Raw genomic sequence first — 13,065 nt, forward strand, 5'->3', positions numbered from 1 at the left:
GCTAGAGATGGCTTGCACCTGTCACCCTTAGGCGTTTGAATACTGGCCAAGGCTCTTGCCACCCCCATAGTGCCTTTTTAAGGCAAGGCTCAAAAGACAAACCCACTGCCGTAAATAGCACAAGTAACAAAAAAACTGAGAGTAATGCTATTCAATGCCAGAAGCCTAAAACCTAAAAATGCACGCACTCAAGGCACTCCTCAGTATGGAGAAAATTGATATATGTGCAGTAAGAGAAACCTGGTTTAAGGATCCAGAGAGCACCCCGGCACTACCAGGCTACAACTCATACCATATATTTCGGCCACAGAACCTGGACCAAAATACAAAAGGCGGGGGCATATCCATATTCATCAAGGATACCCACACCTCCAGGTTAGTGGCACAGCACGATGCTTCAGAGATCATCCACGTGCAACTAACAATGGGCAAAACTGCAATTCAAATTGTAGCTTGCTACAGATCACCCACTATGTCCCAGGACCCTGATTCCGTGTTTCTGGAAACACTGGGAAACATAAAGGTCCTACTAAGCACCCTAATACTGGGTGATTTCAATTACCCAAACATTAACTGGGAGAACTACTCAAGTACTAACTCCCTTGCCCAACATTTCCTAGAATTTATAAACTCAAATGCCCTGGATCAACTGGTCAACACTCCCACCAGAGGTGACAACATATTGGACCTGGTCATCACCAACATGGATAACCAGTGTTCCAGACCGGAGGTCAACCCGTCGCTGGTTAGATATGACCATAAACAAATCACTTTGAATATCCACATTCCGCCCCCACCCCTGGACAAGGAAACTACTGTGAAAAATGTTTCAAAAGCAAACTTCACATTACTTAAGACCAAGGTGGAAAGTTTCAAAGCCCCCATGCTAAAGGATAATGCTGTCCAAGCTGCAAAATCCTTTACTAATGCATTCTATGGGCACCTACAAGAATGCATGGATCGTGCTATCCCAAGCAAAACCAAGACTCACCCCTCCAAGAAAAGGAAACCAGTCTGGTGGACCCCTGCCATAAACAAACTATACAATAGAAGGAGGAAACTAGAACAGAAAAGAGTAAAATCCCAAGAAGGGAAGACATCCCTGATCAGTATTAGCAATAAACTACGATCCCTCATAAAATCATCTAAGGTGAGCTTTGAAAGAAAAATTGCCAAGGACTCAACCACAAGGCATTCTTTAGCTATGTCAAGAATCTAAGTGACAATGCTCAGATCTGCTCAGAGTTAGTGCAGAATGGCACAAAATACACTGACCCGACTGATATCGCCAACATCCCGGCAGACAGGTTCAGTGCAAACTTCACCCCCCTCTCACTCCCAAAAGGGCCCATAACCATACCAGAAGAATGCAGACCCCCTGAAATCACAGACAGGTTAAAACAGCCCTCTCCAAAGCCCAAAACACAGCATCAGTGGGACCGGATGGTGTCCCAGGCTGCGTCCTACATGAGCTCAAAGACGAACTAACCTCTCACTTAAACACACTGTTCAAACTCAGCCTCTCCACAGACTATGTACCCATAGAGTGGCAAACAGCAACGGTTATTCCACTCCACAAAGGTGGAGCCACAACAGACCCCGGGAACTATCGCTCTATAAGTCTGACTAGCTTGGTCTGCAAGGCTATGGAGTGCATCATCATGGAACTCATTAACAGAGACATTGGAAACCTCCAAACACTGGACTCTACCCAGGTCGGCATTGTTAAGGGCAGATCATGCCTCCTAAGCCTGGTGGACTTCTTTGAGACAATTACCAAGGCTATAGATGAGAGAAAGGTGGTACACACATCCTACCTAGACACTGCAAAGGCCTTTGACACCATTCCCCATTCTAGTATTATAGACAAGCTCACCAGCCTGAACATAAACCCCTACCCTATGTCACAAGATGGGTTGCCAACTGGCTCACAGACAGAACCCACATGGTGAGAGTTGCAGGAGCTAGGTCTGACTCTAAACCGGTTACAAGTGGTGTTCCCCAGGGCTCAGTCCTAGGACCCTTCCTGTTCAGCATATACTTCTCAGAGGTACAGGCAAGCACAGGAGGACTATGGCTGACCAAGTTCACAGACGACTACAAACTAGGGGCTATAATTGAATCTCCAGCTGACACAGACATCCTCCAAAAGGCTTTTTTAAGGGCAGATCATGCCTCCTAAGCCTGGTGGTCTTCTTTGAGACAGTTACCAAGGCTATAGATGAGAGAAAGGTGGAACACACATCTTACCTAGACACTGCAAAGGCCTTTGACACCATTCCCCATTCTGGTATTATAGACAAGTTCATCAGCCTGAACATAAACCCCTACCCTATGTCACAAGATGGGTTGCTAACTGGCTCACAGACAGAACCTACATGGTGAGAGTTGCAGTAGCTAGGTCCGACTCTAAATCGGTTACAAGTGGTGTTCCCCAGGGCTCAGTCCTAGGACCCTTCCTGTTCAGCATATACTTCTCAGAGGTACAGGCAAGCACAGGAGGACTATGGCTGACCAAGTTCGCAGATGACTGCAAACTAGGGGCTATAATTAACTCTCCGGCTGACACAGACATCCTCCAAAAGGGTCTCACTGAGATGGATACCTGGTGTCAAATCATGGCCTCAAGCTAAGTGCCAAAATGTGCATAGTCATCCCCTTTGGAAAAAACAAAGTACCCACAAACTACCACATAGGTGGTAGTCCCCTAAACACGGAAGATGTAATAAGGGATCTGGGGACCCAAGTAGATAGTAATCTCTCTTTTAATAATCACATTGCCAGAGTGGTTAGAAAATCCTTCTATGTGGCCCCCCTAATCACAAAAGGGTTTACATCCAGATCAAAAGAGGTCATTGTGCCCCTCTACTCATCACTCATCAGACCCATCATAGAGTACAATGCCCCATTTGGGATGTACCTTACAAGATACCTGCAACAACTGGAAAGACCACAGAAGTACCTCACCAAGAGGATCACTGGCCTCAAACAGATGCCCTATGCAGCTTGACTAAAGAAACTCCAGCTGTACTTGGTTGCATATAGCCTACTCAGAGGTGATGTCACAATGACCTCTTTTGATCTGGATGTAAACCTTTTTGTGATTAGGTGGGCCACATAGAAGGATTTTGACATACAATGCCATGTCCAACCCAGAATTGATGGACATGCTCCACCTAAAGAAAACCATATCCTCTCAAGCCACACACTCTAGTGGTCTAAACCTCACCACAACAATAAATAGGACATGCTGGAGGGATAGATTCCTGTCCCAGAGACTTCCCATGCTTTGGAACAAGATTCCAATCTACATTAGGCAGAGCTCCTCGCTAACATTCTTCAAGAGAAACCTTGATGAGTGGATGGGAAACAAAAAGTTTACCCCTGGGATCACTTCAGTGGCTCTGCTGGACAGAGGCACAGGGAACTAATCTAAGGGGGCAGAGAAAGCCAACACCTTCTGGCAAGGCTTATAAATGCCTTTGGGTAGATAGCCTAGTACCTACCTATGAACCTATGATCCTACTTAAGGTTTAATACAGCATCTGGAAGCTATAAAACAATTCCAGCACTTCTACCTTTCCTGCAGAAAGGCTTGTCATAGGCGTTGTTTTTCTGGCTACATTCAGACCTGTGAGATAGAATCTTTATGGCCTATACCAAGGCATTTAATTTTAGGCTATTTATTTTGGGGGGGGGGTGTTAGCTGGGCTGACCTTAACCCCTTCCCTTCCAGTATCTTCTGTTAAACTATATGCATTTCAGCAGTTACAACAATACAGTCTGACAAACATATATATTTCTTTTCAGTCCAGTAGGACCCATTGTTTATACATTTTTAATACAAGCAGCTTTACAAATACATGTTTCACGCAAGCATCTGTACAAATCAGTTTGATATTTAAATTACATATAATTCTTTGCAAAACTCCAGCTAGCTATGCTGGCATATGTTACATGTGCAATGCCCTACTCCCCCTGGCACAGCTGGCACTACCTCACATCATCACATCTCTTTCCCCTTTGAAGACTCACAATAGTTTTTCAAGTGACCCTGGATAAACATTGCTTGAGAGTAATGAACCTGTCTTGGAACACATTAGCCCATACCCTGTCTTGAGTTCCTGTCTGCATTGACATTGCTGACCACTTCCACTGAGGTGTCAGTCTGAGCCTAACTGAGGAGATCTGTCACCAGATACCCCCAGACTCCTCTTGCCATCCACTGCAAATACTCAGCACAAGGGCCTGCCTATCATGGTAAGGCTTCATCATGTTAATATGGTACAGTTTGTGCCCCTGCCTCTTGCCTAGCTGTTTTACTATGTAGGTAACATCACTGACATTTCTTACCACTTTGAAGGGTCCTTCCCAAGCTGCCTGCAGCTTATGACTGACAGGAATGAGCACCATAACCTGCTGTCCCACAACCTACTCTCAGGCTCGAGCATTCCTGTCACACCAGACCTTTTTCTGTTGTTGTGCTCCTGCCAGATTCTCTTGGGTGAAGCCCATGAGCTCCCTAAGCTTTGTCCTGAAGTTTAGGATATGTACTATAAGAGACTCCTTGTGGGATTTACACTCACCCTCCCACTCATCATGAATCAAATCCAAGGCCCCCCTCACCCTATGCCCATACAGCAACTCAAAGGGAAAAAAACCTGTGGATTCCTGGGAACCTCGCTGTATGCAAATAGCATACAGGGTAGATATTTGTCCCACAGTCTCTTAAATTGGTTTGCAAATGCCCTTAGCATGGTCTTTAGTGTAGAGTTTAACCTCTCCACAAGACCAACTACTACCAAAAAATACAAATGAATCAACAAAACAACCCTCACAAGTTATGGCCAGCCATAAATAATATACTCCTTCCAGGTAAATGCAATATACCTTCCCCTACTACCACTAACACCACAGAGAATATAGCCACCCAATTCAATAAATACTTCACTGAAACTATTCTAACCCTATCAAACCAGAAGAACTCCCCTCCCTCCACAGAAACTCACAAGACTTGTAATAATAACAACTTCTTCACATTTAAACCTGTCTCTAACAACTCCATAAATAAAATACTTTAAAAGCTAAAGCCCACAACACTAGCCACAGGTAAACTTCTAGCCAATTTTCTACAAATTGCTGCTGATGCAATAGCCTACCCAGTATCCATTCTGATTAATAGATCTCTGTCTGAAAGCTTTGTCCCCGACATTTGGAAAGTCTCCCACATTATATCACTGCACAAAGGGGGGAATTTTACTTAATCCAATTGCAGTTCTATCCTGTTTATCTAAAATGCTAGAGAGGTGTATACATACACAAAGTTTGGACTATCTACACACCCATAAACTATTGTCAAATGCTCAGCATGGCTTTTGCCCCTCTCATAGCACCATCACTGCTCTTATGTCATTCATCAACAGTTAATTACCACAGAAACAATGGCAAATCTGTATCTGCTGTCTTTCTTGACCTTTCTAAGGCCTTTGACATGGTCACACATAGTAAAATGCTCAATGCTCTTAATGAACTAAATCTCAGTCAAAATACTATAGCTTAGTTCCAGAGTTATCTATCAGGTCACCAGCAGGCAGTCCAATGGCAGCAGGACCTTCTATTTTCTCCCAGTAACTCTAGGAGTTCCCCACGGCTCTATCCTAGGATCCCCACTCTTCTCTCTTTTTACTAACTATCTGCATACTTCTAGTCTACATGCTTCCATAATCCAGGGTGCAGATGATTCTACATTAATATGTGCTGCTTCCTCCCTCCATGATTTCCACTTAGTTACACAAGATTACCTTCTCTCAGTTGGGGTTTGGCTTACTAACTCTCATCTAATCCTTAATCTTAATAAAACTAAATTGCTTCTCTTTCACCCTACAAGATCTACCACGTCAAGCCCCTCATTCAATATTATGTCTAGAAATAAAACCATTATAACTCCTGTAACATGCACTAAACTACTAGGAGGAGAGATTTACAGCATGAGGTTTGATATTTCCATCTCTCAGACCATATAAAAGTACACAAGACACTAGGTGTTCTTTACAGAAGTAAGCAATTTCTCACAAAAAACACAAAGGCAATCATTGCAACCATTCATCTCATCTCAACTCTGCTCTGTTTCTCTAGTTCTTACAAATCTTAGAAAGACTGAAGTTGCCAAACTCAGCATCTGCTACAACAAAATAGCCAGGTTTGCGCAGACTCCTCTTATACATCATTGTACAGCTCTAAAGCAACTTAACTGGCTAGAACTCCCTCAGTTCCTACTTTGCAACTAACTCACCTTTGCCCATAAAACTCTATATCAACTAGAGAAAACCTCTGCACTACAAAATCTTATACATCCATACTCCAAGAATAGAGCTCTCTGCTCCAGTAATAAATTCCTTCTGGATGTAACAAAAGTCGACAACACAGCTGGGGAATCCCTCTTCTCTAACTTCATTGCATAAATATGGAACATGTTACTCACACATATAACATCCCATTCTTCTTTAGTACAGTTTAAAAAAACTACTAAAAACAAACAACAAATACTTGGCTCTGTTCCTGTACACTGTTGGATAGTCTTACCCTCTACTCAGTAACCTATCTCAGCTACACTGCTGCAAGTTTACCATCATCTCTACAGGAACTCGGTTTCTCTCCACCTTGCTCATTTTCATCACGGCTTAAGTATTAGCTACTTTTACTTGACTGCATGAACACAATTATTATGTGGTCTATATTATTTCTCCAACATAGGTTGTATTGTCTCTCTTTTAACTGTTGCTATACGTACTTCCTAGCATATGCCTTCTGTGATTCAGTTTAATTTACCCACCTATATTTCAAGTCTTCTGTATAGAATACTGTTTGTACCTGTACATACAGTAATCTAAATAAACCTGTATTTGATCTGTAAATTGCTGATTTGCTTGTGTTTTTATTTGATTTGTATTTTTTTTAATTTGGAGCTTTTCTCCCAGGGCCTCCGCTGAAAAAGGACTTGCTTCCAGTTGGACCTTCCTGGTTAACAAATGTAAAATAAATAAATAGAATAAAAATTGTAAACGATATTACTATTTTTGTAGTATGCAGTTAGAATGTACCTCTGAGAGACTTTTTTTCTATTCAATTACAAATATTTGACCTCATTCTTGAACTTAAAAATGTATATTACAAAAGCACACAATACCTTTTCGGCTTAAACTTAGTCCCCTCTCTGAGTTAAGGTCTGCTCTGTCTGCTTTGCTCTGTATAATGTAATGCATTATTCTTTGTAGTGTTTTGTGTCTTACTGTCATCCTTGGTTAATGCTCTGGAGGAATGAGAAACCAGTTTGCATCCGTTCCCTTACCTGGTAGCGAGGATAAACAAACAAATAAATATGTAACTTACAATACTTCTACTCCCACAAACTCCCTTTTAGCTTGGTAACATTCATCTACAGATTTAACATACTTTTAAGTTGCTCATTCAGTTCATCCTTCACATCTCTACCATTACTGGTATCTGGTAGAGACCTTCATAAAGCTATTACTTGGAAGGGACTCTCAGTGATTTTGACATCAGTATGTAAAATCTGACAATACAATGTCTGACACCAGCTTGGTAGGATGCTAAAAGTAGCCACAGTTTTTCCATAGGGCTCCATTCTATGTCCTTTACTGTGTCCAGCATTCCAAAATATTACTCTCTAACATCACCTGTAAAAGCACAGCTGAAAGTAAGTGGTCCTATATTGTTCTATTTGTGCATTACTCAAATACGTTTGATAAACATGAGACAATTTAAGTTTTGATGTTACAACTTTGAATTACTCTCAGTGGTACTCAAGTGCATGGTGCATTGCTTCAGCCATCCATCTATTTTCCAGTTAACTACTTTGTCTTTTACGTTGTCAAAGGGATGCCAGTGCACATTCCGGCAGCTAGTGGATGCGCTGTATTACAGCCTATTCAGGAGAGGTACCAGTCTACTGCAGAATATACTCAGGATGTTTTAAATCTGTGACTTCTGATGAAATTCTGAAAACTCCAAGAACAGGAAGCAACATCTCACATTTATGGAGGGAATGTTCCATTTACAGCACTGTAGTGCTCATATGGGTAATATCATACTGTGCCTTAGTGACTCAGGTGTAGAGTTGCTGCTTGTTTCCCCCTTAGAGGTCAAGGATACAGGGGTTTGTCTGCTAGAAAACAGAGTTCTTAGTCAGTTATTTAGATGGTCAAAAGGGTTGTAGGCTCATGGATTCACAGGAAAGCATACCAGATTTCAGGTGCTGTCTTTGACATCTCAAAATGCTCCATGAGAACAAATCTGTGTTCAATGTCCAACATAATTAGATTACTATCTGTTTATTAAAAGACAGTTAATATTCCCGTTTCTAATGCTGGTGGCAATGTTTTTCATAATCTGAGTTTTTCATTTGCTCTAAGGGAACAGACCACAAGATGTAGATGATGTTAGAGTGTTATACACAAAGGAGAGGCCTAAAGGAGAGGCCATACAGGCAGACCGATCATTTTCATTAGCAGTGAGCCACAAGAAAATCAACAGCCAAATAAGAAGCAATGAACAATAATGACATACATGTCCCATGTGTGAGAATTAGTTCTGATTGATTGGTTCATTCTTTTTGGGTAGGAGGAACAAGGTGTTATGGGGGCATTGTGGGGATGCAGGACATTGTGCTATATTTCTTTGTGTCTGTTTTGGGGAAAGGGTCAATTGACCAAAATGAAGTCATGCAAAGGATTAGCATAACTGATAATTAAGCAGGTCCATTTCTAATACATGAAACGCCTATCCCCATGTATTTATCTAACTACCAGAATTGTGTTTGTTTGCTGTTTTATTCAATATTTTAGTACCTGTTTCATGTATACACACCTTTCTGACTGACCTTGCGACTAGTTTCATGAAAGGCATGATGTCATTCTTTGTTGAATATGTGCTGGACCTCTTTTTTTTTTTTTTTTTTTGCCTACTTAGTCTGGTGTGTAAACATTTTGCACTGTGAAGTACTATTCAGTCTGCTCTGAATCTTTGTATATTGTAAGGAATAAAGGTCGCAGCTCCTTAATCCTTACTCATGAGATGTGTTGATTCCTCACATTAAACATGTCACCTGTATCTTTATGGTTTCTAGCTCTCTTCAATTCTTTCTATAGCTCGGATTCAAGACTACATTCTGAATTTTCAATATAAACCAGGTCAAGAATACATTACAGTACTATAATTACTTTTTTATCTATATGTAATTACTTTTCCTGTTAAACAAAGAAAGACAGACTATCCTGTTTATCTTTACTGCTGTTCAGAGGAATGTACTAGATATAAAACACAAACCTTGTGATTGAGTCTTTATGTACATAATATTTTTTTCTAAAACATGCCATTTAATTTGACAAATACTTCTTACCTTCATCCACAGAATTGCTCTGCTTCTCATCAGAAGGTGCTTTTGAACCAATTGACTTTTTTTGATCTAGTAAAAGATAATTGGAAACGTATTAAAAGAATTTGTAGAAATGTATTATGACAATATGCATCTAGAACACAAATTTTGTCTTTAAACAATACTTTTTCTTAGCATTTTAAAACATGCAATTGGTGTAGCTTGAAATACAGTACAAAGTAACACACAATGTTTACTAATATTGACTGAAACAGACAATCTTGGCAGAAAAGGCCCCTCGTCAGTGTAGTCATCCTGTGATCCATACGGTAACTGCTCTCACTATGGTGTATCCCATTGTTTGCCTACTCTGTTCTTTTTTTTATGCTAGTAGAGTGGCATGAAGAAATACCCAACTGCTCCAGCTTTCACAGTCACACAACCACCTACAGCATTATAACTCCTCTACCTGTATTAATCTCATGAGTTCTCATAGTTTCCATAAAAAAAATTTGCAACTGTTCTTAATCATAATCCCACTCCATACCTCAGAGGCTGCACTTATAACAAGGGCTTCTTGACTTTTTCTTAAAAAAATAATAGAGTAAATTTAAATATCATGTCATGAAGATTAAGCTTGTGGTCATACCCACTAGTTTCTAGCAGGTCCTTACTGAATAAGGGCTGTTGTCTAAAGATCATTCTGTAGTTTTAAAAAAAAATGTTGGGTTCCGGTGTTGTATAATTTTAAACCTTCCTGGATGTCTTTATGAAAGGACCCCAGCAATTAAGGTTAGCCAGATGACAGCACTGTGCAGATAGTGCATCTGTACTATGACAATAAATTTCATTTTTTTTAGAACTGTACATAGGGATACACTTTGATGGTGTTGCTTGCTAGAGAGCCCCTTTGCCCCAGAGTAAATGCATATAATTTAAGCATATAAAGCAATCCTGAAAACTGGCAGATGTCTTCTTCTTGCTGTTATTTATTGATTTTTAGGGTGTTACCTGAGTGTCATAAAAGGAAAAACACGAGATAGTGATGACTGCGCGTGTAGCTTCCCAACCTGAAAATAAAGCCAGCAAACAGTCAACAAACGACCTCTCAGTACTAATACATCAAGACACACAAAAATTAAAATGATGATTGTGTAGTAAGGTATCGGGCACTGTACCACAAATATTTGATTGATCAGAAATTGCTGACTATCTGCCACATTCATCAGGCAAAAGAACACCACCAACTGTCACAAAAGATTGGAAGGCAATTCAGAAGACCTTCAAAACTGGAATTGATAGAATGAAATTGTATAATCAAGCTCTAGGATAGCAACAAGGGATTGCAACCCATTAGCAAAAATGTCTGTTTTTTTCAAAATCAGTTTCAAGCTACTGTGACCCTGAAGTGAGGAGATTAAGCTCCAAGAGGAAGAAGAAGAAGTAATGGTGCTTACAATAATAGAATGATTGCATGAGAAGGCAGAGCTAATGAAAGCTGTAGTTGCAGTGATAAGTGATCAATATGCAGTACAAATGGCTTAGCAGAAATGTAATGCTCTGGGGGGCGTGGCCAAGGATGAACACAGGATAGCAGCAGATTTCTTCAGCTCCACCAACTTAACTGCACTGACAGGAAATAATTACTTTAAAAATCAACTAATGAAATAATTTTCTTTCTAAATACGTTTGGAATATCAGTTTCTTGAATAATATCTAAAAAAGAAAGAAAATTTCAATAATTTTCCTGTCAGAAATCATCTTGGAAATTTCTCTTTCATCACCTCTGTTTAAAATGAGTTCCAGTAAGGCAAACAGTCAGGATTCCAGCATCAAGAAAGAGCGTCAGTCTCTGATATCTACTATTCAGCAACTAACAACCAAAATGGGCAAACTGGATACTAAAATTGATAACTACATAGAAAAAACTACAAAACAAATGGATTTGTTACATCAAGACTTGCAACAACAGAAGACTCAGATTACAGGCATAGAAGAGACTGTTAATGATATGGAGAACAGAATCCAGGAAGAAGAAATTAACATTGAGGTTTTTGCTGAAGCAGAACACACACCTACAATCCAAACTTGATGACCTGGAAAACAGATCTAGACGCAATAATATTAGGATTTTTGGACTGCCAGAAAATATAGAAGGTAACAACATTACTTCCTTTTTAAATACTTGGCTTCCCAAAACTTTAGACTTGTCAGAAGCATTTTCTTTAGGTATTGAAAGAGCCCATAGGTCCTTATCTAATTTTAACTCTAACAAAAAGTATCCTAGATCAGTTATAGTAAGATTTTTATCATCTTATGACAAGGAGATGGTATTAAAATCTGCATGGGCTAAAGCACCTATTAAAATTAATGAGGCAACTGTGCGTTTTGACAATGACTATTCTTCCTTGGTAATAACTAAAAGAAAATTTTTTTGCCATTAATAAGAGAGCTTAAGAAAGCACAGTTCAAAACTTACCTTTTATTTCCTGCCAAACTAAAAATCTTTTTACCTGATGGCCCTAGAATTTTTGAAGACTTAGACTCTGCTTTGCTGTATATTAAAAAAAATAAGATATTAGATAAAATAGAAGATATGGAATGGGCAAGTCCTTCATGAAAGAGGATGGCAACAGGAACTTCTTGGAAGACTTCAGAGAAGCAAAAAAGACTAAAAAACAAATGACATGTTCTATATTTTTCTTTCCTTCTCTCTTAATCTCTTCAAATACAGTTACTGCATCTCCAGAAAGCCACAAATATTTTAAAGATTTATTCAAAGTTATTTTTCTGTGTGCAAAGAACTGTTTTTGTTTCATAAATAGTCAAACTCTCTGAGTAACAAATAACATGCTATCAATCAACTTGTTTCTCTTTGTGATAAAGAGACCTAAGGTTAGTAATTTGATACATTTTCTTTCTCTTCTTGTTTTAAATAATGGCATTCTTTTTAAACTATGCATTTAGTGAGGGGTTGGGAGGGACAAGGAGAGAAGTATGATGAAAAATATGGAAAAGTGAAATAATAACTTATTAGTTCTTTAAAACTATATATGCTGTTTAAACACTGTTGCTAAATATTATACCATGACTTTATTGCTTATACAGGATTACAAATAATATGTCATGATATAATTACAAATAATTAGAACTAAAATAGTTGTAAGTAATATGTTTCATGTTTAACTTTATTAATACAAACAGCAAGTAATATTTCTTTGTAGATACTCTTTGTAGCTTCCTTTTTTTCTTTCTTCTCTCTCTCTTTCTTTTTTTTCTCTACTCTCTTCCTTTTCTTTTTTCTCTCTCTCTTTCTCTCTTATAAGTACAGTTATATGCTTCTGATAATACTGATATATGTATATAATAAGATTTGTATGAGAAAATGAAATGGGGCATATAAAATAAGTTGTATAATATGTTAAATAACTGTAGGCTTGGTTTCACTGTCATAGAGACTGTAATGACTTGTAAAATACTTCACGAAGGTTTTGCACTGTTTAGTTTCATTTATATTACTAAATGAATGTCAGTCACTTGCATTTACTAAAATTCCCGCCAGAATGTTAAGGGAGACAATTTGGGATATGGGTTACCTCGTGAATAGTGTCCTAGAGTTGTTTTAAAAGCTTCAACACTCAGAATACGCGCAGAGAAGCTGAATGCAGTCA

The 13,065-nt window shown here is 39.2% G+C and overlaps 1 protein-coding gene across 1 annotated transcript in view; it reads right to left on the reverse strand.

The window, feature by feature from the left end:
- Positions 1–13,065, reverse strand: part of CA9 (carbonic anhydrase 9) — a 733,318-nt gene that overhangs the window by 97,380 nt on the left and 622,873 nt on the right. Inside the window, exon 8 of the mRNA XM_044087344.1 lies at positions 9,419–9,484. Within this exon, the coding sequence (XP_043943279.1) occupies positions 9,419–9,484 (66 nt within the window). The remainder of the gene's footprint in view (positions 1–9,418; positions 9,485–13,065) is intronic.

The sequence above is a fragment of the Protopterus annectens genome, chromosome 1.part1 (genome assembly GCF_019279795.1).
Source record: "Protopterus annectens isolate FY-2018-M chromosome 1.part1, PAN1.0, whole genome shotgun sequence".
Classification (NCBI taxonomy): Eukaryota; Metazoa; Chordata; order Ceratodontiformes; family Protopteridae; genus Protopterus; species Protopterus annectens.